General features: G+C 38.0%; 2 protein-coding genes across 6 annotated transcripts in view; one reads left to right on the top strand and one right to left on the bottom strand.

Annotated features, from left to right (window-relative positions):
* RGL1 (ral guanine nucleotide dissociation stimulator like 1) overlaps positions 1-26962 on the top strand; it is a 301446-nt gene that overhangs the window by 3292 nt on the left and 271192 nt on the right.
* APOBEC4 (apolipoprotein B mRNA editing enzyme catalytic polypeptide like 4) lies at positions 7273-17708 on the bottom strand. Of its 2 annotated transcripts, none has more exons than XR_008511091.2 (2): positions 13769-17708; positions 7273-8480 (listed from the first exon to the last, which is right to left on the bottom strand). XR_008511091.2 is itself a non-coding variant. In XM_002809699.5 (2 exons), exon 2 carries the CDS (start codon positions 9462-9464, stop codon positions 8358-8360), a length of 1107 nt encoding a protein of 368 aa, XP_002809745.1. In that variant the 5' UTR covers positions 9465-9494; positions 13769-17708; the 3' UTR covers positions 7273-8357. The 2 variants fall into 2 exon arrangements, 1 of the variants encoding a protein (XP_002809745.1); XM_002809699.5 differs by having other exon boundaries at positions 7273-9494.

Here is a 26962-nt window from a genome sequence, read left to right as displayed (position 1 = left end):
TTATTTTTATTATTTGAAATAGAAGTGCAAAATCAATGTTAATCAAATATGTAAAACATATTATAAATATAAATAAGTGAATTTCAGTTCTGGTAAGGATGCTTTAATACCAGGGTTCTCTGGCAACATAATTACTGAAATATAAAAAGATTTTTAGCATGTTGTCCATAGACTGTCTTATGATTTAATGCTCCTATGAATATCTACATTAACTGGTTCTGTGTTAAACTTTAAAACATGAACCTTCAGAATTTCATTTTTTCTTTGTTTCAAGTTTTTTCTTTACATAATTTTATGATTACACATTAAAGTGGAATAGACAGGGTGAACTCTGTACTGAAACTTATTAATTAAAAACCTGTAAGCCAAAAAAAAAAAAAAAAATCAGGGAAAAAAATCTCTAAATACATTGAATTTATTTGGGAATTAGAAAAGAGGATTATAACCTGAGATGCACAGCTGTGGCAAGCTACATATGCATCAAAGAAGGGAGGATAAAGGGAAATATTTTTCTTTTTTTCTTTTTTTTTGAGACGGAATCTCGCTCTGTCGCCAGGCTGGAGTGCAGTGGCACAATCTCAGCTCACTGCAAACTCCAGCTCCCTGGTTCAAGCATTCTCCTGCGTCAGCCTCCGAAGTAGCTGGGATTACAGGCGCACACCACCATGCCCAGCTAATTTTTATATTTTTAGTAGAGACGGGGTTTCACCATGTTGGCCAGGATGGTCTTGATCTCCTGACCTTGTCCGCCCGCCTCGGGCTCCCAAAGTGCTGGGATTACAGGTGTGAGCCACTGTGCCTGGCCAAAGGGAAACTTTTATTTGGCAAAAGGAGAAGTTCACATAAGCTGCTTGGAAACAGACATTGGTTTTGGATACTCAAAGTCAGAGTTGGCGCCATTTTAGAGGAAGAGATGCTGTTATTGGGCAGGTATTGTTTTGAGAGCATTTTATCTGAATTGCTGCAGTCCTACAGAATTTCTTATTTTAGAAAGTCCTTGAGACAGGACTTCCAAAAATGTCTTTTATCTCGTCCATGCAATCATGAACCCTACTCCTTTGTGCTCTCCTGGTTCTAGTTTGTGTTTGACAAAAAGTGATTTCATCCTGGTATCTGCAACTTTCATAAACCTTTATTTATATATTAGTACTTTAAAGATTAAAAAAAATTGTAAATCTCTTGCCTCAGGAAAAAGATTTAGTGCCAAAGAATAAGTCTTATTTTTAAAATATTGTGAATGAGACTTGTTTCATTTGATTTTTTTAATGGCTTATGATGATATAAAATGAAAGCTATGGACTTTAAAACATATTTATCCTGTATTCTTTCTTAGCACTGGTGTATTTTATTAATGCTAACAGTCGTTTTAAGCTTGCATCTCTTATCACACTGTATAATATTTGAGGTAATGATAATTTACATCTTCTTTTCTAATATTTCTGTCACTTATTTTATCTTGTGTTTGCTAGAATTGTGAAAAGAGTGTTGAAAAATTGAGTGCTGGATTCTTCTGCTTTGTTCCTATTTCAATTTCTTTGGTATTTCACCAGTTGACATTATATTGACTTTCACTTTATGACTTTTAGAAATGACTGCTAAAATTATCAAATGGGGATCTAATGATAAAAATCATATAGTTTCTATCTTTGAATTTATGAGTGTAGTGAATATATATGTTTTTCTACACTGAAACATTCCCACATTTCTAGAATAAACTCTATTTGGTTGTGAAATATTACCATTTTAATTACTTGCTGGATTTGATTAGTTTATATTTTGTTTATATGGTTTCAGAATTTTTTTAAAAAAATTGCCACAACATCTCACTCTGTTGCCCAGGCTGGAGGGTAGTGGTATGATCTTGGCTTACTACAGCCTCGACCTCCCAGGCTCAAGCCATCCTCCCACCTCAGCCTACCAAGTAGCTGAGACCACAGGAGCACGCCACTACCCCTAGCTAATTTTTGTATTTTTTGTAGAGATGGTGTTTTGCTATGTTGCCCAGGCTGGTCTTGAATTCCTGAGCACAAGCAATCTGCCAGCCTCGGCCTCTCACAGTGCTAGGATTATAGGTGTGAGGCACTGCGTGCTGCCTTTAAAAATTTTGTTTTGTAGATATGGTGTCTCCCTATGTTGCCCAGGCTGATCTTCAACTCCTGGCCTCAAGCGATTCTCCCGCCTTGGTCTCCCACATGATGAGATTACAGGCATGAGGCACCCCACCATACCTGTCCATAATTTCAGTTTTTAAGTAAGATTGGTCCATAGTTTTATTTATTTGTGCTATCTTTATCCAGTTTTGATATTAGTGTTAGCCTAACTTTGTAGATGAATTCAGATTTCAACCTTTTTTTCTATGCTCTGCAATCGTTTAAATGATGAAAAATTATCATGCTATTTGGTTTTTGAAAGTTACAGAGTGTGCTGCAAAACTACCTGGGCTTGCTGATACTTTTAGAGGTAGAACTTTGATTATTCTTTTCTTCTATGATTATTGATTTGTTTGATTTTCTTTCTCTTCTTGAATCAATTTTAGAATTTATGGTTTTTAGAAAATCATGCATCTCATCTAGATTGCCAATTTTTTGGCAAGAAGTTGCACAAAATATTTTCTTATAATTATTTTAGTATCTTCCATGACCATGGACGTTTTTCTTTTCTCATTACCACTATTAACTCTTTAAGCAAAACATTGAAATCAACTTTTTCTTCCCCAACCTGATTATCACAAATTCTAGTAGCATATCTTTACTTCTTAAAGAAAATAAGAAGTCAACTATCTAAGACTCATAGGTTTGATAAAATTTGAAAGATCCTACAATCCTTATAATTTCCTACTGTTTATCCTTATCCTGTTCATATTTTATTAATAATAGCAACCACTTAATACGTTTATTGTGTGTCAGACACTTGGTAAATAAACTCTTTACTTGCATTATTTAATCCCCAGAGTAGCTCTATAGCCTAGAAATTAGTGTTCCCATTTTATGAATGAGTAAACTAAAGCTCAGAGAGGTTATGTAATTTGGCCAATGATATTCAATCAGCAAGTGGCAGAATGATGTGGGAACCGAGTCTGTCAGATTCTGGGGTTTGTGCATTTAATCACCACTCTCTACTTTCAGTATCTTTTTCATTATTCCAAATTATAATTCTTACTTTTTTCTAAAAATAAGTATATAACCAAGTATCAAAGGCCTAAATAAACCCATATAACAGCTTGAAATGAGCTGTAAATTGTGAACCTAAAAAAACCTTGTTATTGTAATGATTTTTCAAAGGATATTTGTTTTTTAGGTATTTCCGTGAACTTTCCTTACCTTATCTCTGTATTTTGAGACTAGACATAGAGCCTGATTTCTAATATTTAGTCTTACAGAAAAGATGTCACTTTTTTTGTATTTAGAGAGACCAGTAGATGTCAACTAGTAATTCAATTTTTAAAAAGATTATGATAAAATAGACATAGTAAAGTCACTATCTTAACCATTTTGAAGTGTACAATTAAGTAGTACTAAGCACATTGTTGTACAACTATTACCAACATCCATCTCCAGACCTCTTTTCATCTTACAAAATTAACTCCGTACCCATTAAACAATAACTCCCTGTTCCCTGCTCCCCAGCCCCTGGCAACCACCATTTTCTACTTACCACATGTAAGTGGAATCATGTGGTGTTTGCCTATTTTTGACCGGTTTATTTAACTTGGCATAATGTCCTCAAGGTTCATCCATGTTGTGGCACGTGAATGGATTTCCTTCCTTTTTAAAGCTGAATAATATTCCACTGTATGTATATACCACATTGTGGGTATCCATTCATCTGTCAATGAACATTTGGTTTGGTTCTACCTTTTGGCTATTGTGAATAATACTGCTATAAACATGGGTGTAGAAATATCTCTTTGAGGTCCTGTTTTATATTTATTTATTTATTTATTTATTCTGAGACGGGGTCTCACTCTGTTGCCAGACTGGAGTGCAGTGGTGCAATCTCGGCTCACTGCAACCTCCGCCTGCTGGGTTCAAGTGATTCTCCTGCCTCAGCCTCCCGAGTAGCTGGGACTACAGGCGCATGCCACCATGCCCGGCTAACTTTTTGTATTTTTAGTAGAGAAGGGGTTTCACCATGTTAGCCAGGATGGTCTTGATCTCCTGACCTCATGATCTGCCCACCTCGGCCTCCCAAAGTGCTGGGATTACAGGCGTGAGCCACCGTGCCCGGCCCGAGGTCCTGTTTTATAAAAAAAATTACTTTACTTTTTAAAATAGATTCAGGTTCTTGTTATGTTGCCCATGCTGGTCTTGTACTCCTGGGCTAAAACGATCCTTCCACCTCAGCCTCCCAAAGTGCTAGGATTACAGGCATGAACCACCGTGCTTGGCCAAGACCTTGTTTTTTATACCCAGAAGTGGAATTGCCTGATGATATATTAATTCTCTTTTTAATTTTTTGGGGAACCATTTGCACTTAATTTTAACTAAACAATGCAATAAAACAATGTTCCATTGCCTTGGGTCCCAGATTTAGTACATTTCTGAAAGTCAGGGACACCTAAGATAAGATAATCTTGGGATTTATGTTTGGCATGAGGTCCTGGGCAACAGGGGAGTTGGGGGGGGTGGGCAAAGTTCTGGGATCTAGAACCTACTAAAGGTTTCCACCCTAGCCCACCCTGCCTACCTGGCTTCCATAGTTTAGAGGATGCCCATTGGTACTGTGGTTTGAGCAGAATGACAGAAAAGCTACAGGACAGGTCCTAAATAAATATGGATTCTTTCAGACTTTGTAGTGAATCTACATTGTTATTATTTAGAGAAGCATTAAGGCATAATGATTAAGAACATGGATTCTGGAGCTCGACTTCTTGGGTTTAACGCTCAGCTCAGCCTTAATTTACTACTTGGATAGTTACTTAAATTATCTGTGCCACAATTTCCTTATTTGTAAAGTAGGTATTATAATAATATCTACCTCATAGGATTATTGGGAGGATTAAATGAATTAATACATGTAAGTACTTAGAAAAATACTTGACATATAGCTCTCACTCAATGTTAGTAATAATGATAATATTATTTTTTAGAAACAGGGTCTTGCTATGTTGCCCAGGCTGGAGTGTAGTGGTGTGATCGTAGCTCGCTGCAGCCTCTACCTCCTGGGCTGAAGCAGTCCTCCTGCCTCAGCCTACCAAAGTACCGAGATTACAGGCGGTAGCCACCACACCTGGCCGAATAATACCATTTTAAATTAGTATAGGTTATGATGTGGCTTTCCTTTTACAATTTCTTTTCTTTTCTTTTTTTAATTTTTAAATTTATTTATGTGGCTTTCCTTAAAAACCAGTAAGAGGAGTAAGATTCCATTCTGTGAGTTAAACTTTTTGGATTGCTTATATTATGAATAAAAAAGATGTAATGGCAGTTTAAAGAAATAGGATTTGCTGTCAGATCAGCAGGATTAGATTATAGCTTGATGAATTCTAATCTATTTAGTATTATATAAATTGGATTGTAGCTTGATGAAACATAGAAAATGGATTTCTAGTCACATAGAAAATGGATTTCTAGTCACATAGAAAATCGATGCTATGACAGGAGTTGGTCATAGAGGTTTGTGTTGTCTCTTGTTGCCTAGACCCTCCCAAACATTGTCCAGGAATGAGATGCCCTTGTGCATATCCCATCCACCACTTCATTCTAAGCAGATGTCAGTCACCACTACTAAAGCAGAATCTGATAGCACTAAACATTTGAGTCACATAATGGACTCCTCTAATCCATAAGGCAACCTTATGATAATTTGGCTTGCCATGTAGCTGATCTACATGGAGAGGCTATGTAACCTGGATGACTTGAATATATGCTTGCATATCCAGTTATAAGTCTTACTAGAAATCAGTACATTAGTTTTTTGTCTTTACATGTCAATCTCAAGAGCTTTGTTAACCAAACCTGCTTCCGATGAGTAAATCCATTCTTCCTGTACTTACTAAGAAGGTAGTTGAGCATACAAAGCTAAGACCCCCAAACCCTGGACCTTGGTAGATTCACCAAGATAATGTGTCCCTCTCTTCAGTCTCATTGTTTTCTTGGGATATATCCTAATGCCTTGTCCAGATCATCATATTACTAGCTATCTTAATTTACTTCTATTTTCTTTATTTCCATTATTTCTATATGTGTGGTGGCAGAGATATTCTTCCATATCACCATTGCCAGTTGGCTGAAGAGGTGTGGAGCAACCCAATTTCTCTCTCTCGATCCCCGGCCAGGCTGACATGACCAAGAATCACTGTGTAGTGAGCAAGGAAGCTAATCACTGCACTGCAGGATCTCACTTTGTGGAACTATTGCTTTGCTATATGCCTTCTTATAGCAGCAGACGGAGCTGAAAGGAACCTTAAAGATGAACTAGCCCACATTTCTTGTTTTACAGATGAGGAAACATTACTTGCCTTGGGCAGTGTATCTTTATGCTCTTCTAACAGTCTTTTGTCTAAGGTTGGCTGTATTGGCCTGGACTTAACGACCTGTCAGTAATCTTCTTCATAGCCCTAGTCTTATCGAACCAGTACAAAAGTTTATCTGCCAAAGGCACTTTTCTTTCCTATAGTTCTGACAACTTCTCCTTTTGCTATATACCACTGATATCCAGGTTCAGTTCATCATCTATTTCAGACCATGTTTCTAATTGGATTCTCTGTAGCCTGGTTCATGTTGTAGTCTGCCATTTTCTGGCAACAAATTGGATCTATTATTATAATGATCAGAGATGCTGGATTTGTCATGTTGGGATCTTTTTAACTCAGTATCCCAAACTATGGACATAGGATTTCATGAAATAAAAATAAACCTCAACAGTACTTCTTTAAATAATACTCACTATATACCCACAATAAAACTATATTCCAGTAATTCCATTAAAATTTGTATGCTAACAATAGAACTTTATTTTAAAATTTTTATTCATGTTTATTTTAACCACAATACTAATTGCTATTCCTAAAATATGTTTTTCTTTCTCCTCCTCCTTTATGGAGTATTAAATGTTTTAATGTCATGGCAAACTCTTTTATTAGCTTAGGATTACTTTGTATATATATATAAAGAGAAAAATTAATAGCAAGTTACAAGAAAATGTACATTTTTCTTATAATGTATCTTTACATATTTCAAAGAGGCAAGTGGCAGCAAATGTGAAATAAGCATAAGCAAAGTGCTTTCATTTAAGTGCTTAGAGGATTAATCAAGGAGCACTTCCTAGAAGTGTGTTTTGAAGATTTAATTTAAGAGAAGGTACAAATATTCACTGGTGATGAGGATGGAGTCAGAAAGAGGGAAGTAAAACACATTATGCATTGGGAGCTGCATTAGAAGGGGGAATGGATGCTAACAAAAAGAAAAAACATCTCTTGCAGGATGGTGAAGCAGGCTTTCAGCTGGGATGGAGAAGGGATGCTGAGTCACAGTCACTGGTGAAGTTATTGAGATGTCATTTCAGCCTTGCTACTCACATTTTGCTAGATAATGTGCTAGATCCTAAGGGAAAAGATAAGAGAAGGGAGAGACAGTGTAAGTACCTGTAGGTACTTATGATCTTGCTGACGAGACAAGGCAACAGGAAGTTAAAGGAGGATCCTTGAAAGCTAGTAAGAGGAACTTAGATTTTATATGGTATGTGATGACAGGAGCCATTGGAGGTTCTCATGTATCATCTTGCCTCTATCATCTGCTCAGAAGGGAGAGGTCTGAGCTGGGGAAGATCAAACTGAGCAGGTGGCTAGGTTTTAATCTTTATAGCTATATGTAATCAGCAGAAGAGCTTTTTCCCACACAAAACTATTTTGAATCACTTTAGAAAAAAATGAGCTGCCTAAAATCTTCTGTCCATGGTTAACAATTAATAGAAAATCACTGGTTTACTCTTGCAAACAGCACTTAATGTCAGTAGCTTCAGGCTGTTTTTCAATTTTACAGTAAATTTTTTTACTGAAATAAATTTAGGTAGCTATTTTGTCCATGGGATTTGTAGTGGAAAGATGATGTGAGTAAAATAGAATAATGAGATTCCTTTTCTGCACCAAAATATTAGCAAGTTGCTAATGGTTCCATTTTGATACTGCCACTTTCAAAATAAAGGAGAGAGATCAAGTTGCTTATGGAAACATTTTGGATTATGTTTAAAATAGTGTAAATTTATAATAGTTGATATGGTAAATAATTCAAGGTTTGCTTTTAGTCCATCAGTTTATCTCCATCTTGGCTCCGCCCTAAGAGAGAAAGTTTCCAGATTTTTATTGCCTATCTAATAAGTCCCTTGGTAATTGGTTTCATGCTGTAGGAATGTAGGTTTTATTTCTTCCCTTTCTTCTTCTTCTTCTTTTCATCTGCCTCTTTGCTACTTGCAGACCGTTCTGTGATTTCCACTATCTCCACTGACCTTCCAGTGGGAAGCCTTCCAAGGTCCTCGGTTTCCTGGAATGACATTTGAGGCATATTTAAGTGCCTTACGATATTCCTGGGTTTATTTGGGTTTTGGCCCATATGCATTGGTGGTAAGCCCCTGAGAGGTACTAGCACAAAAACAACAGGAGCCCTGAGGTCTGGAGGTAGGTTGGCTTGCAGTTGTCCACTCGTCATTTGAAAAGACTGTCCAGGAAAGACATTGTTTAGGGGGTAGCTCTCTAAAGCCTCCTGAGCTTTTGTGTTTGGATTCCTTTTTGTCTGGAGAAGAACATCAGTGAAGTAAGGTTTTACGCCTGTTATGGCATTGATTTCATATGCGTTGTGCCTGTCAGCCAGTGCTCTCCCAGTTAAAATGGGCTGAAAAATATGTGATCCTGAGACACCACTAATAAAGCTGTGGAGAACAGAATGCCAGATCCCACCACTTATTGGACTCAAAACAACCCGTGGCCATAAGCTGGCCAGGCTCCGGAGAGCTTCGCGGTTCCATGCTGAGGCAGGAAAGTCCGTCTCAGTATGATAGAGCTGAGAAAAATAAATACTAAGAGTGACGCCTGGATATGTAATCAGGAAATTGTACATTTTGCTGATGCAGCAGTGGTTAGCTTCATTACAAGGGGAGTTGCTGGAATACAGAATGATATGCCTGATGCTGTCATTATTGTGTATGGCTGAGTCAAGATAACCATTCATTTCAAAGAGCATTGATTCTGGATGGATATCATTCCCAGTGCAACTGCTAGCATGGCCCTTTTGCACCAGGCTACCAGAAGAAGTTTTTACTTCATAAAATGTGAGGTGTTTTGTTTGAGGAAATGCTGTCCCATAAGGGAATCCAAAAATCTGACAAAATTCTGTGAGGGAAACTCTTGCTTCTTCACCTGTTCGAATATGGTAAGGACAATTAGAGCAATCTAGAGAGAAGCTTAGCCAGTAATATGGTTTTACTATTGTTCCATGATTTGCTAGGTATTCCTCATATATGGGCTCCATTGCTAGATTTACTGTCTTCTAGCTGCAAACCTAAACAAGGAAGAGAAGTTACATATAAAACCAGTGTAGGAAAAACTGAAGACAGTGCATTAATTTATTAAACCATACTTTCTTTAAAGGAAGTAGCATAATAAAGATAGTGATATATGCATAGATTTAAAAGCTCAGGATTCATTATTCTTTATTGAGACTCCTAGAGCATGGGGAGGAAACAGAAGAGAAAGGCATTCTTCAACTTTACCTGTTTCATAGATTCCAAGTCAGTAAAGCAAATGAGTTAACAATGCAAGTTCTAGAAACAGACTGTCTGGTTTTAAATTTGGGCTTGGCCAATTATCAGCTTGGTGGCCTTTGACAAGTTATTTAACATTTGGAAGCCACAGATTCCTTGTCTGTAAAATGAAGATATTAATAGTACTTACCTCATAAGATTGTCTTGAGCATTGAATAACAGAATGAATATAAAATGCTTCACTAATGTGCTTGTCACATAGTAAGGACTCAGTAAATATTAACTCTTAGTAGTAAAAGTACAAATCCTAGGGTTATCTAGATTATTCCTAATTATAAAAGTACAAAAAAGTGTTTTGCATTTTGTTCATGATCTTTCTTCTCAGAATATGTTAACATCTAATGTATTGTGCAGAACTATTGAGTGTGCTTGCATTTAACATCAACTTTCTTAAAATCACTGGCAATAATTTGGAGGTTTTTTGGTTTTTTTTTGAGACTAGGATCATGGGATCTCTTTTGCTTAATGGTAGAGACTTCCTGGGAAAGTGCCACTTGAGTATTCTTTGGGTTGTGGACACTCATTCATTGACATGTAAGAGTTTTCTTTCCAGTGAGTGGGTCTTGTTAGAAGACTTTTGAAAAATTACTGTTACAGAAAGCAAATATGGTTCTTTAGAATATTTCAAATCAGTAGTTTCTGGGATGTTAAACTCAAAAAGCTGAGATCTTTAAGTAATGATTTTTTCCTTTAAAAAATATTCCTTCAGTTATCGTTGTTCCTATAATGCCCTAGGAGCTACCTATTTTGTTTGTTTTTGAGACAGTCTTGCTCTGTTGCTCAGATTGCAGTGCAGTGAGATGATCATGGCTCACTGTGGCCCCAACCTTCTGGGCTCAAGTGATCCTCCTGCCTCAGCCTCCCAAGTAGCTGAGACCACAGGTATGTACCACCATGCCCAGATAATTTTTTTATTTTTTAGGAGGGATACAGTCTCGCTATGTTGCCCACACTGGTCTCGAACTCCTGGGCTCAAGTGATCCTCCTACCTTGGCCTCCCAAAGTGCTGGGATTACAGGTGTGAGCCACCATGTCCAGCCTTCCATCACTATTAACATGTCTATTCCCTCCAGTCTTTTTTCTATATGTGTATGTTACATATAATATAAATAAAGTCATGTTTTATACCCTGCTTTTTCACTTAATATTGTGCCATGAGCATTTTCCCATATTATTAAAAATTCTTTAAAAAAAATATTCGGCCGGGCGTGGTGGCTCACGCCTGTAATCCCAGCACTTTGGGAGGCCAAGGTGGGCGGATCATGAGGTCAGGAGATGGAGACAATCCTGGCTCACATGGTGAAACCCCGTCTCTACTAAAAATGTAAAAAATTAGCCAGGCGTGGTGGCATGCGCCTGTAGTCCCAGCTACTCGGGAGGCTGAGGCAGGAGAATGGCGTGAACCCGGGAGGCGGAGCTTGCAGTGAGCCAACATCCCACCACTGCACTCCAGCCTGGGTGACAGAGTGAGACTCCATCTCAAAACAAAAAACAAAAAACACAATATTCATGGCTAATTAGTTTTTTATTATGTAACTGTAACATTCAGTTTCTTGCCTCTTTTAATTATTATAACACTTTGATGAATATTTCTGTGAGAAATTATCTATTGCATATATTATATAATATTTATTATAAAGAATCAGAGATTCTTTTTTTTTTTTTTAGAATAGATTACTAGAAATCATAGTATTAGGTCAAACATTGTCAAATCGCTTCCTAGGGAGGTGTACCAATCTTATCACATTCTCTTACAATGTTGATTATCCCAATTTGAGAAGTGAGCATTGGTATTTTTTTGTTGCTATAATGTGTGCCTTTATTATTTCTAGTGAAGTCGAACACTTTTTGACATGCTTATTGGTCTGTGGTATTTATTCTTCTGTGAAATATATTTGATTTTTTACCTATTTTTTGCGTGAGGTTTTCCTTATTGGTTTGCAAGACATCTTTATGCATTAAGAATATTAAATCTGCCACATTTGTTGCTAATATTTTACCTGGTTTATACAGCCTTTTAATTATGCCAATGTTATTTTAATTGCACCAAATTTTACATTTTTATGTGGTCCAGTCTCTACTCCTATGATTTTTTTCTTATTGTATTTAGAAATGCCTTCCTCATCAAAGCATAATTAAGTATTCCCCATATTTTCTTCTAGTATTTATGGTTTCATTTTTTACATTTAACTTTGTCAGATAACAAAACTGATAAGGCAGAAAATTTAAATGAGGTAAACTGACCATTGCAACAGAATGTATTTTTCACTTTTCAAAATCTCACTTATCGTATCACAAGTATGAATACTTGTTGTAATAAATAAATTATGGCCTCTCATATGGAAGTGCTATGTTCACCTTCTGTCTTCCTCAGCGCAGATCAGCTCATTCATTGCTGTATTTGATACAGCTTGATCTCTAGCCTGAAACCTGTAGAATTCCTATGCTAATCCTGTCCTGGGCAGAAAATATGTTAAAAGCCTCAATCCAGCTGTAGGTGGAATGTGGCTTTATTCATGTCACCATTATCTTAGTGGCTAATATCCTGCAGTAACTCTGGCACCACATAACCCACCAGATTCTAGATTTCTCCTAGCCTCTGCTGTGTCATCTTAATCCATACCATTGGACATTAGCTTTGTTTTTTCCTTCGTACTATATTTTCCTGATGTAACTGAATTCCTGCCCTGAGGCTTCCTAGACCTTGTCATAGCTTTCCTTCTAGGGAGCTGGATTTAACCCTTGGCAGTGGACGATCTCTTGGAACCTGATGCCATTTCCTGCTTGCTCCCGAGCATTGTTTCCTCTCTGGACCTCCTCCTCGCTTAGCCTTCATCAGGCTGGATGGATCTCCCCATCAGAACTTGCCAAAACCAAGCCCAAACTCTCATGCTTTTTAATATTGTGTCCTTGATGTGGTTGACTCCTGGGTGGTACACCAGACATCCAGGTTTCTGCTCAGATTACAATTTCAACTCACCCATAGACAATTTACAGATTGATTTGGCTAAATGTTATGGAAACAGAACCAAGAGGCACTTTTCTGTCTTTATTACTATTTCTTAAGGTGATGTGTATGTAGAGTTAACTATATATAATGGTCCCATAATTACCCTTTTGGGAAACAAAAGTCTTTGTGTGTTTTTAGATAAAGGTAGCAAAATGGAAACTCCCTATTGCTTTTCTAAGCACTCCTTCCTTTGCACCCCCATCTTCTGTGACTGTTTTAGCCAGAAATGATACATCATTACTGTCTTTAAGGAGATGGAGAGGACTATGGCTTTGACACATAGTGGAGGGAGCTCTGTAGTCTCATTTTTGCTGACAGCTTTTCAGTGTCAACCAACTATAGTTTCCTATTGGTGAAGTTTTCACTTTTTCGGTCTTTCTGGGCTTGTTCTTTGATCACCCTCATCTGAAGAGGAAGCAGGAAAGAACTGTTGCCCTCTTTGAACTCTGAGAGAATTCATGGTTTATTGTATCAATTTGTTATCAACCACAGATTATCTTGTTAACTTTTGGTATCTGTCATTTTATTCTCCCCAACCAGGTGGAAATGTACCCTGTTTAGGCCCAGGACCTACCTTAGCAACCTTGACTGGCTCACAAGCCAGGTTGCTTAAGACTTGTTTCCCCAGCAGCTGGTGTCCCTACCTTCTGCCTAGCCCTTTTCCTTTTGCTTTGTCTGTGCTTGGGAAATACAGGTTATACTCTGAAGAGCAGATTTGCTGGCAGTAAGAACAGAGATGTGTAGAGCCCAGCGTGCTGGAGGGCTCTCTGCATCTGGCTGTGAGTGGCCCCTGGACTGGGACCGTGGGAGGACAGCTTTCCATAGTTTAACATAAATGAACCACACCATAAGGACAATCTGCTGTCATTTCACTCAACTAGGATTTAGTGAGTACTGTTAAAGCTCAGTTTGCACTGGAGTAATTGGAGAATGGAGTTTGCCCTTCACAATCTGTGCACAATCTGTTAGCAGCTAAAAACAAATGTTAGCAGTTATAATTACCATCAATTTGTCTCCAGGCTTGGATCACATTCCAGGTGTTAGAAGAGATGGTCCATTTCCTTTTTTTTCTCCTTTAAGTCCCATGCCCTGTTTCAAGTAGCTTCAGAGGGCAATTGTGCTGTAAAGATTCGCCTTGTAATGGGTTCAGGACTCTTTCACAGTTTGTGTCTATTCGTTCATTTGAACTTTGCTGTTCCAAGTTAGAAAGCCCTTGCTGAGGTGTGGCTACCTCTAAGAACACTGTTGAATGGCTGCCATGGTAACGTTTGCAAAGTAGCTACTGCTAGGATACAGCTTTGACACTTATTACTTTATTTGCATATCAAGCCACCTGTTCCAAAGATGAAAATATACAGGACTGCATATTCCAGTCTGGGTAAAAGGATAATAGCTGACTGTTGAAGAGAACATGTTGGGGTTTTTCTCCCGCTAGCTGAAGAATCAAGTTCTGAGGGCCTGCTCCTCAGTACCTTTCTCCTGGTCTAGAGTAGGTGCCAGGCCTGGCGGTTCTGTTGCCTGCGCAGGTGCCAGGGCTTCTCCTTGGGAGGCTTGCCCTCTGTGAGAGGGAGCAGAGAGTTGACTTCCTCCAAGAGGCCCACAGTCCCTGAAGGGGGTGTTTTTGATTCTGTCTAAACCTAGGCTATGTGTTAGCCGTTTTCCTCCTCTTAGAAATTGCCTGGGAGAGTCTTGCTATTGGTATGTATGTGGTTCCCTCCAGTTTAAGACAAGATTTGTTCCAGGATCAGTTGTAGCCCCTTCTCTGTGGCTAACGGAAGAGCCACTTGTCCTTCTCCATTCTTTTCCTTAGTCTCCCTTGACCCCCACATCATCTCCTAGACACAAGACACATTGATAGTCACAATTCACTGTGAATCACTCTGGATTATTCCCTCATTCCTCTTTCCCAGGCCACCTGAAGGAGTGAGTGGGGATCGCTATTGTGTACATTCCAGTAATAACTACTGGCTGTAAGCAGACATACTCTAAAAATAACTCAGGGATACTGAGCACCCAGAGGGCACCTTCTGTCTTCTCGAAACTTCGCCACGCCTGTTTCCACTGTCAGACTTCCAGTCTGCACCACAGCACACATCCTTTCTCATCCAGAGTGCTCCTACTAGACGAGATGTTTTTGTCTCCTAAGGGCCTCAGGTGTATTCATGAACTCCTCAGCTGGTTATTTTCAGTTCCATCTTCCTTGGTGCTTGCTCTGGCACATGGCCACTGCTGCATCCTGTCCCTTCCCCACCGTTTGCCATGAGTCATCCCTTTGTTCTCATTGATTGCATCTTCTAACTGAATGAACTTGTAAATATGGAACTGAAAGTCAATCCTCATAGCTCATCTTTTATTTAATCCTAATAAATGACAATCTATTGCAAACATTACTTTAAAAATATTACTTATAAAAAGCTGGGTAAAAGGATAATAGCTGACTGTTGAAGAGAACGTGTTGGGGTTTTTCTCCCGCTAGCTGAAGAATCAAGTTCTGAGGGCCTGCTCAGTTCTGTAAGAAAGTATTAGCTGTATGATAGGTTCCAGTGAGGGGAGGAAAAGACAAAAAATATAGTCCCTAAATCTGCACCAGCATCCCATGTGCACTGTGCACCTTCCATGGTGGATTGGATGCTCAGCAAATGATACACCTATGGAAGGTTAAGCCTAAAGAAACAGGAAAAATGAACCTTTGTCCACTAGCACATTTACCAATTGCATTTTAGGGTGATTTTAGGGATAGGCAACCCCAATTAGTCATTATTCTTTAAAGGTAGTTGTCTGTTAGATGTAGGAAGACTCCAAGGAATGTTAAGTTGGCAACATTCCATTTAGGTTGAACAGAATGACTTTTAAGACTAAACTTCATCATGAGGAAATGAAAGGCCTTTACCATGGTTCCTGTTCACAGCGGAATTGACATGTATTGGAAAGCAGATGCTTGGAAGAAATGTCTAGCTTCCCCAACAGACTCCTTTCTTCTCTTTTCTGTCTTCCTTTGCTAATCTGCCATGTTTCATCTTCATTCAGATGAGTTATGATGTATATTATTTATATAAAGATATTATGAGATTATAATGAAGAAGATTTACAAAGAACAAACTCTCCTGCAATGATCTAAATTTTTAAGAGACATTTACTCAGTTTGGCACTCTAAAAATTATTAATCTATGTTCTGGCAACCCAGTTTGGGGTATATCCAAGATGGCTTGTGTATTGCTAGTTACTGCTTATAAGGCAACTTTCTCTTTGGGTGGCAGGAAGTAAAATATTTGTAAGTTATTGCTAAAATGTTAAAGTTTTATTTGAACCTACTGTACCCAAGAAATTATATAATTCATCACTTTAATAGCAGTTTGGTTGACACTGAACAATAATGCTCAAATTCATGTAGCAGTAACAAACTACGTGATAAAAGGAAGTGAATTGAGAAAGCAAGCTTCAAGTAAAGATCAGAAGATTAAGTAGATTTCATGAAGCTCACTAAGGAGTTAGATGGGAAAGTTGAGATAAGAAAAGCACTGGAGTTGAGACCAAAAGGAGACAAAAAAGCAGAGGGTGGATTTTCGAGCTCGGGGTCATAAACAAGATGGCCACAAGGTGGCAGCACAGTCTTAACAGCAGAGAGCTTTCTGTAGGGCCACCCTTAATTTGCTAACACCACAGATTTTCTCTTAAAGTTCCTCCATGTTGATTTTCCTCATTATCCTAGGGGAAACAGCAGCAAATGTTTAGAATTAAAAATGACTCCTAAAACTTAAACTGAGGAAAAGTGTAGGGTAAAGGCACCATCTTTACTTCTAGAGACTGTTTAGATGCTCTAAAGAAGGCTTCCAACTCTCTGTGGGAAAGGACCAATTGACATTTCCAAACCATATGTTAAACATAGTGATGGGAGGCCATTGTTTTGGGCTGAGCTTGTACACTAGGCCCCAGCCGACCAGACCAAACCAAAATGGAGTCACTCATGCTAAATGTGACATAAACTAAAATTTTAAGGGAGCAGATAGATCCCAAAGCAGACCAGGTTTTTTTTCTTTTCTTTTCTTTTTTTTTTTTTTCTCATGAAAACAGGAGATTCCAGCACAAGGAGGTCCCCTTAGCTCTCTAACTCTTACAAAAAAGTAACCCGAAATCCATGTTCCCACCTTAAAAACCAACTGTTCTGCTCTTTCTCTGTGGGATCTGAGACCAAATAAGTACATTTATGATGGTAACAGAGTGACCTCAATGCCTAAAGTTTTGGTCAGTGTCAAAATTGAGAGGTTGACCAAAAGGTGGGGAATTGTTAAATTAAGTTTAGCCTAAAGCTGCCTCCTTACATATTTTAAGTTCATCCTAAAGGTTTCTTCGTACTCAGGGAACTGTAACCTAACTGGAATGTAAATAGACTGTAACCTACTCTTGTACCAATCACCAAGTTTTGGCCAAAGGCAGCCAACTGTTTAAACCGTGTTCAAATCAGGGAAATGCCAAGCTGTAACAAATCCAGCTGTTTCTGTACCTCACTTCCATTTTCCTTATGTTACTTTCCTTTTTTGTCCACAAATCCTCTCTGACCATGCAGCAGCGCTGGAGATGCTGTGAACCTATTCTGGTTTGGGGAGCTGCCTGATTTGCCAGTCGTTCCTTGCTCAATTAAACTCTGTTAAATTTAATTCGTCTAATGTTTTAACACATCATACACTAATACTTTTGTAAAAGTTAATAAAAATGATATTATAGAAAGAAGAACAAAAAAGACATATAGAACATAAACCTATTTTTTGGTAATTAGTTAAACTAATTGTGAAAATAGCACATCAAACTTTCTTTTTAAGGTTTTTGAAAACCAGAAAATCTAATTATTATACTCTAGCCAAACTACCCAATGTTTGCTTTACATTCTTTCCCCACAAAACGAAATTAGTGAACTAAGGCAGACTCTTAACTAAGTTCACAAAATCGACTCAAAAAAAAAAAAAAAAGATTGCTTTGCTTATTGGGGTCTTTTGTGGTTCCACATGAATTTTAGAATTTTTTTTATTTCTGTGAAAAATGTCCTTGGAATTTTGATAGGGGATTCTGTTAAATCTGTATAGCACTTTAGGTCATATGGACATTTTAACAATATTAATTCTTCCAATCCATTAATATGAGACATCTTTCCATTTATATGTCTTGTTCAGTTTTTTTAATCAATGTTTTACAGTTTTCAGTGTATAGATCTTTCTTTTTTTTAATTTTATTATTATTATACTTTAAGTTTTAGGGTACATGTGCACAACGTGCAGGCTTGTTACATATGTATACATGTGCCATGTTGGTGTGCTGCACCCATTAACTCGTCATTTAGCATTAGGTATATCTCCTAATACTATCCCTCCCCCCTCCCCCCACCCCACAACAGTCCCCGGTGTGTGATGTTCCCCTTCCTGTGTCCATGTGTTCTCACTGTTCAATTCCCACCTATGAGTGAGAACATGCGGTGTTTGGTTTTTTGTCCTTGCGATAGTTTGCTGAGAATGATGATTTCCAGTTTCATCCATGTCCCTACAAAGGACATGGACTCATCATTTTTTATGGCTGCATAGTATTCCATGGTGTATATGTGCCACATTTTCTTAATCCAGTCTATCGTTGTTGGACATTTAGGTTCCAAGTCTTTGCTATTGTGAATAGTGCCACTATAAACATACGTGTGCATGTGTCTTTATAGCAGCATGATTTATAGTCCTTTGGGTATATACCCAGTAATGGGATGGCTGGGTCAAATGGTATTTCTAGTTCTAGATCCCTGAAGAATCACCACACTGACTTCCACAATGGTTGAACTAGTTTACAGTCCCACCAACAGTGTAAAAGTGTTCCAATTTCTCCACATCCTCTCCAGCACCTGTTGTTTCCTGACTTTTTAATGATCGCCATTCTAACTGGTGTGAGATTAGATCTTTCAACTCATTGCTTACATTTATTCCTAAGTATTTTATTCTTTTTATAAATGGGAATTTTTCTTGATTTCCTTTTCAGATAGATTATTATTGGTGTAAAGAGATGCAACTGTGTTTTGTGTGTTGATTTTTGTATCCTGCAACTTAATTCGTTCTGTGTTCTTTACAGTGTTCTTCATATAGGATCATGTCATTTACTGAATACATACTCTGTGGCAACAATTTTACATGCATCATATCTCTACTAGTTTAGAATTATTATTATTTTTATTTGACAAATAAAGGAACTTGGACTCAGAGTTGTTTGCTCAAGATTATACAGCTAGTAACTGGCAGAGCTGGGATTTGAACCCAGAGCACTCTAACTCTAACTCCAGAAGGCATACTTTTTTTTTTGAATGCCATAATCTTGCTATCGCATCCTACTTTTTGAGCAAAAGAAAATAATTTCAAATTTATGAACTAGTCTTAAGATAAATGGGAAAAATTGTATTTCAAAAGTGAGACAGTGATAAAGTTAAGGACAAGAAAAAAATGTTAACTTTGTATCCTGTAACCTTGCTGTAATTGGTTATTATAGTTCCAGGAGTTTTTTGGTCAATTCTTTTTGGATTTTCTACATACATGATCATGTCATCTGCAAAGAAAGACAGTTTTATTTCCTCCTTTCCAACCTGTATACTTTTTTTCCCAATCTTACTGTGTTAGCTAGGATTTCCAGTATAATGTTGAAAAGCAGTGGTAGGAGGGGACATCCTTGCCTTGTTCCTGATCTTAGTGGGAAAGCTTTATTGTTTTTTACCATTAAGTATGATGTTAGTTGTAGATTTTTTAAAAATCAAAGTGAGAAAATTCCTGTCTATTCCTAGTTTGCAGAGAGTTTTTGTTTTTAAAATCATTAATGGGTGTTAGATTTTGTCAAATGCCTTTTCCACATTCATCGATATGTGGAAAAATCATATGATTTTTCTTCTTTAGCCTGTTAATGTGATGGATTACATTAATTGATTTTCAAATGTTGAATCAGCTTTGCATAGCTGGGACAAATCCCACTTGGTTGTGATGTGTAATTCTTTTTATATATTCTTGAATTCAATTTGCAAATACTTTCGTTGAGAATTTTTACATCTATGTTCATGAGAGATATTGGTCTGTAGTTTTCTTTTCTTGTAATGTCTTTGTCTGGTTTTGGTATTAGAGTAATGCTGGTGTCATAAAATGAGTTAGTAAGTCTTTCACTTGCTTCTATCTTCTGAAAGACATTATAGATAATTGTGTAATATTTTCCTTAAATTTTTGGTAGAATTCAGTGAACCTATCTGTGCCTGGTGCTGTATGTTTTGGAATGTTGTTAATTGTTGATTGAATTTCTTTGATAGATATAGGCCCATTAAGACTGCCTATTTGTCTTATGTAAGCTTTGGAAGGTTGTGTCTTTCAAGGAGTTCGTCCATTTCATCTAGGTTGTCAAATAGGTGAGCATAGATTGTTCATCATGCTCCTTGATTGTCCTTTTAATGTCTGTGAGATCTGTAGTGATGATGTCCCCTCTTTCATTTCTGATATTAGTAATTCATGTCCTTCTGTTTTTTCTTAGTTAACCTGGCTTGAGGCTTATTGATTTTACTGATCTCTAAAAAAAACCTATCAGCTTTCGGTTTAATGATTTTCTCCATTGGTTTTCTATTTTTAATTTTATTGATTTCTGCACTGGTTTTTATTGTTTCATTTTTTTCTGCTTACTTTGAATTTAATTTGCTGTACTTTTGCTAGTTTCCTAGAGTGAAAGCTTAGATGATTGACTTAAGGTCTTCTTTTTTTCTTTTCTTTTTTTTTTTTTTGAGATGGAGTTTCGCTCTTTTTGCCCAGGCTGGAGTGCAATGGCGCGATCTCAGCTCACTGCAACCTCTGCCTCCTGGGTTCAAGTGATTCTCCTGCCTCAGCCTCCAGAGTAGCTGGGATTACAGGCATGCACCACCACACCCGGCTAATTTTGTATTTTTAGTAGAGACAGGGTTTCTCCATGTTGGTCAGGCTGGTCTCGAACTCCTGACCTCAGGTGATCCGCCCGCCTTGGCCTCCCAAAGTGCTGGGATTACAGACGTGAGCCACCACGCCTGGGCCTAGGTCTTTCATTTTTTTCGAATGTATGCATTTTATATATATTTCCATCTAATTATTGCTTTTGCTGCATCTCCCAAGTTTTGAAACATTGTGTCTTCATTGAGTTCAAAATAGTCTTAAATTTCTCTTGCAATTTATTCTTTGACCCATGTGTTATTTAGAAATTTGTTGTTTAATTTCCAGGTATTTTGGAATTTTCCAGCTATCTTTCTTTTTTCTTTTTTAAAAAATTGAGATGGGGTTTCACCATGTTTCCCAGGCTGGTCTCGGACTCCTGAACGCAGGCCATCCGCCTGATTTCAGCCTTACGAAGTGCTGGGATTACAGGTGTGAGCCACCACGCCTGGCAGGAATTTTCCAGCCATCTTTCTGTTTTTGATTTCTAGTTGTAACTCCACTGTGGTCTGAAAGCAGACACTATGATTTCTATTCATTTACATCTGTGAAGGTATGTTTTAGAGTCCAGAATATGGCCAATTTGGTAAGTGTTTCCTGTGAGCTTGAGAAGAATGTATATTCTACTGGTGTTGAATGAAGTAATTTATAAATGTCAATTATATCTAGTTGATTGATGGTGCTATTGAGTTCAGCTATTTCCTTGCTGATTTTCTGCAGGCTGTATCTGCCCATTCTGATTGAGGAGTGTTAATGTTTTCAATTTTAATACTGGATTAATCTTTTTCCTTGAAGTTCTATCTGTTTTTGCTTCACATATTTTGATACTCTGTTGTTAGGCACACACACATTAAGCATTGGTATGTTTTCTTGGAGTATTGATCCCTTAACCATTTGGTAATGCTTCTCTTTATTCTTGACAACTATCTTTGCTCTGAAATTAATGTAGCTACTCTTCCGCTTTCTTTCGATTAGTATTAGCATGGTATATCTTTCTTTATCTCTTTCAATCTGTATGTGCCTTTATATTTAAAGTGGGTTTCTTTTAGACAACATATAAAAGAATGATCTTTTAGATCATTCTGACAATCTGTCTTTTCATAGATGTATTTAGAGCATTGATTTATTTTTTATTGATTTTTTTTTTTGAGACGGAGTTTCACTCTTGTTGCCTAGGCTGGAGTGCGATGGCACGATCTCGGCTCACTGCAACCTCTGCCTCCTGGGTTCAAGCGATTCTCTAGCCTCAGCCTCCTGAGTAGCTGGGATTACAGGCATGTGCCACCATGCCTGGCTAATTTTTTGTATTTTTAGTAGAGACGGGGTTTCTCCATGGTGGTCAGGCATGTCTCGAACTCCCAGCCTCAGGTGATCTGCCTGCCTTGGCCTCCCAAAGTGCTGGGATTACAGGTGTGAGCCATCACGCCCAGCCAGATCATTGATGTTTAAAGAAATTATTGGTACTTGAATTAATATCTATCTTATTTAATACTGTTTTTTATTTGTTGCTCTTGTTCTTTGTTTCTATTTTTGTCTTCCACACTTTTTCTACCTTTTATATTTTTTTATTGAGCAATCTGTATGATTATATTTTTCTGTCCTTTCTTAGCACATCAGTTCTACTTCTTTTTAAACATTTTTCAGTGATTGTCTTAGAGTTTGCAATATTCATTTATAACTAATCTAAGTACACTTTCAAATAACACTATACGGCTTCAGGTAGTACAAGTACTATATAATAACAAAATATTTCTACTCTCCCATCTTTTGTATCATTGCTGTGATTTATTTTACTTACATGCTTATATATATGTGTGTGTGCGTGTGTGTAATTAAATGCATTGTTGCTAATATCCTTTTAAACAGTCATCTGTTAGATCAATTACGAATAAAAAAATAAAAGTTTTTATTTTACCCTCACGTATTCATTCTCAAATGCTCTTCCTTTCTTAATATAAATCCAAGTTTCTGAGCTATATCATTTTCATTCTCTTTGAAAAACTTTTAAAAATATTACTTGCAGGTCAGGCTTACTGAAAACAAATTCTCTCAATTTTTGCTTGTCTGAGGAAGTATTTCTCTTTCACTTCTGAACGTTAATTTCACAGGGTGTGGAATTCTAAGTTGATGAGTTTTTTTCTGTCAACATTTTAAATTTTTTCTTCCACTCTCTTCTTGCTCGCATTGTTTTTGAGAAATCATGTGTAATTTTTATCTTTACTTCTGTGTTCATATGGTGTTTGATGATTTATTTTTAATTTAATTTAATTTAATTTTTTAAGAGATAGTGTCTCCCTATAGTGCCCAGGCTTGTCTGGAACTCCTGGCCTCAAGCAATTTTACCACCTCAGCCTCCCAAAGTGTTCAGATTACAGGCATGAGCCATGAGCCACCACACCTGGCTGTGATTTTTTTCTTTATGTTTAATTTTTCGAAGTTTGAATATCTATGCCTAAGCATAGTTTTTGTTTGTTTTCTTTTTGTTTTGCATTTATCCTGCTTGGTGCTCTCTGAGCTTCCTAGATCTGTGGATTGGTGTCTAACATTAATTTGGGGGAAATTTTCACTCATTATTGCTTCAAATATTGCTTCTGCTCTTTTCTCTTTTTCCTCTCCTGGGATTTCCATTACATATGTTTACACCCTTTGTAGTTGTCCCCCAGCTTTTGGATATTCTGTTATGAGTTTTTATTTTCAGTCTGTTTTCTTTTTGCTTTTGGTATTGGACTTTCTTTTTTTTTTTTTTTTTTTTGAGATGGAGTCTCACTCTGTCACCAGGCTGGAGTGCAGTGGCAGTGGTGCAATCTCGGCTCACTGCAACCTCCGCCTCCCGGGTTCAAGTGATTCTCCTGCCTCGGTCTCCCAAGTAGCTGGGATTACAGGCATGTGCCACCATGCCTGGCTAATTTTTTGTATTTTTAGTAGAGATGGGGTTTCACCATGTTGGCCAGGATGGTCTCAATCTCATGACCTCGTGATCCACCTGCCTCGGCCTCCCAAAGTGCTGGGATTACATGGACATTTTTATTGTTATGTCCCCAAGCTTGGAGATTCTTTCTTCATCATGTCCAGTCTACTAATGGGTTCATCAAAGGCATTCTTTATTTCTCTTACACTATATTTTTTTGTAATCTCTGTGATTTCTTTTTCGCTCTTAGAATTTTCATGTTTCTGTTTACATTATATACCTGTTCTTGCATGCTATCTACTTTTTCCATTAAAGTCCTTAGCATAGTCCATACTCCATAGAACCACAGTTGTTTTAAATTTCTGGTCTGGTAATTCTAGCGTTTCTGCCATATGCGATTCTGTCCAGATATGCTTGTTCAGTCTCTTCATATCTTTAAACTGTGTTTTTTGGCTTTTAGTTTGCCTTATAATTTTTGGTTAAAAGGTACACATCATGTACTGGGTAAAAAGAACTGTAGTAAATAGGCCTTTAGTAATGTAGTGGTAAGGTATAGGAAGAAGGGGAAGTGTATTAGTTCATTTTCATACTGCTATGAAGAAATACCTGAGACTGGGTAATTTATAAATAAAAAGAGGTTTAATGCACTCACAGTTCCACATGGCTGGGGAGGCCTCACAATCATGGCAGAAGGTGAAGGAGAAACAAAGGCACATCTTACATGGCAGCAGGCAAGAGAGAAGTGGCGAGAAAAAGGGGGAAAACCCCTTATAAAATCATCAGATCTCATGAGAACTCACTCACTGTCATGAGAACAGCAGCATGGGGGTAACCACCCCTATGATTCAAGTACCTCTCACCAGGTCCCTCTTACAACGTAGGGATTATGGGAGCTACAATTCAAGATGAGATTTGGGTGGGGACACAGCCAAACCATATCGGGGGTATTCTGTGGTCTTATGAGTAGGTCTCAGTCTTTTGGTGAGCTTTTGCCCCTGAATTGTGAACTTCATCACTGTTTCTCTGTCCCTGTCTCTCTCCATCTCCCCACTCCCGCTCCCACACTTTACATGGGAAGGAATGACTTAGAAGGGGTTGGAATTGGGTATTTCTTTTCTTCCATGTGGAAAGCTAGAGGGAGCTGGGGTTGGCTATTTCCCTTTCCCCAGCTTAGTCAGGCTCTGATCAAACCCCAATAGGCTCTGGTAAAATAGTTTCTTCTGAGGTCAGGCTTTCTTAAGAACAGAATGCTCTTGCACATTTCAAAAGTGGTTTTATTTTGTGTCTCCCTGCTGGAATCATAAGGGAATTTTTCTCTGATATTTGCTGTGAGGTAGAGCTCCTGGATGTAAAACTCATAAAAGTGTGGAAGCCCCCATATGACTGGGTCTCTCTGGAGTTTTAAACTTACAGTTGTCTCCACTGAGCCTCTAGCAATCCATTAATTACAGTTCAGGTTTTCCTATCCTAGCACTTGTTCCTGTGGAGGTTTTTACCTGGGAGTTTATGTTCTGATAAGTTGTGATTCTCAGTATCTGCCTGTCTCTCTGATATTTGGGGCAGTGGTTTGTCCTGTAACTCTACTTTTCTGATGGTTCTAAGAAGAGTTGTTGATTTTTCAGTCAGTTCCAGTTTTTACTTGATGTTAGGATGGAGTAGCAACTTCCAAGCTCCTTACATGCTGAACCAGTTTATTCCTTTTTAATGCTGAATAACATTCCATTGTATGGATATACTACAATTTGTTTATTCATCTGTTGGTGGACATTTGATTGTTTCTAGGGTTGGGCTATTGTATTAGTTCATTTTCATACTTCTGTAAGAACTGCCCAAGACTGGTAATTTATAAAGGAAAGAGGTTTAATTGACTTTCAGTTCTGCATGGCTGGGGAGACTTCAGGAAACTTACAATTATGGCAGAAGAGGAAGGGGAAGCAAGGTACCTTCTTCACAAGGTGGCTGGAAGGAGAAGTGCTGAGTGAAGGGGGAAGAGCCCCTTATAAAACCATCAGATCTTGTGAGAACTCACCCACTATCATGAGAACAGCATGGGCAAAACTGCCCCCATGATTCAGTTACCTCCACCTGGTCTCTCCCCTGACATGTAGAAATTATGGGGATTACAATTCAAGATGAGATTTGGGTGGAGACACAAAGCCTAACCATATCAGATATTATGAAAAAAGCCGCTCTGAACATTCATGTTTAAGTCTTTGTGTGAACATATGTTCCATTTTTCTTGCGTGTATACCCAATAGTGGAATTGCTAAGTTTTATGATAAATAAATTTCAACTTTCTAAGAACTGCCAAACTGTTTTCCAAAGTGATTTACCATTGTACATTCCCACTAGCAATTTATGAGCATTCCAGTTGCTCCACATCCTTGCCAATACTTGGTATTGTCAGTGAAAAGGAGCATTTACTATATCAATTTAGAAAGACTAGTTTCTTCTAAGCTTGCCATTTGACAGAAAGGGAGTGAAGAGTGGATGGGACTCTGTAGTTTCTTCATTTGGATAGCTAATGCTCAATAAATCTCCAAAGATACCATACTTATCAAGAAATTTGATATTTTAATTATCACCATTTCAGCTTCTCTTGTCCCAATTTCTTCCAAATGGAGCTAAACTCAGTTCAATCTGGTTTTCCAATTAGGTAGAGTATATGGAAGCTGAGAGGAAGTATTATGGCTATAGACTCAGTAGGGCATATGGTGAGCTCTGAAAATCCTCCAGGTGGTTGCTGTTGAGAAATTCATTGTCAGTCTAGTTGTTTCATTATAGATAATTTTTCTTTGTGACATTTAAGAAACTTTCCTTACCTTTGATTTTTTTTTCTTTTTTTTTTTTTTGAGGCAGAGCCTTGCTCTGTCACCCAGGCTGGAGTGCAGTGGCGCGATCTTGGCTCACTGCAACCTCTGCCTCCCAAGTTCAAGCGATTCTCCTACCTCAGCCTCCTGAGTAGCTGGGATTACAGGCACCCACCACCATGCCTGGCTAATTTTTGTATTGTTAGTAGAGACGGGGTTTCGCCATGTTGGCCAGGCTGGTTTCAAACTCCTGACCTCAGGTGATCCACCTGCCTCTGCCTCCCATGTTCAAGCGATTCTCCTACCTCAGCCTCCTGAGTAGCTGGGATTACAGGCACCCACCACCATGCCTGGCTAATTTTTGTACTGTTAGTAGAGACGGGGTTTCGCCATGTTGGCCAGGCTGGTTTCAAACTCCTGACCTCAGGTGATCCACCTGCCTCGGCCTCCCAAAGTGCTGGGATTAAAATCATGAACCACGGCGCCCAGCCCTTACCTTTGATATTTTAATTTCACTATGATGTGTTTAGGT

This window comes from Pongo abelii, chromosome 1, assembly GCF_028885655.2.
Source record: "Pongo abelii isolate AG06213 chromosome 1, NHGRI_mPonAbe1-v2.0_pri, whole genome shotgun sequence".
Classification (NCBI taxonomy): Eukaryota; Metazoa; Chordata; class Mammalia; order Primates; family Hominidae; genus Pongo; species Pongo abelii.
This window is presented reverse-complemented; position numbering and strand designations above follow the sequence as displayed.

Bases quoted from the DNA above. Each gene is read 5' to 3' on its own strand.
- APOBEC4 (XM_002809699.5), bottom strand. From the start codon at position 9,464: ATGGAGCCCATATATGAGGAATACCTAGCAAATCATGGAACAATAGTA.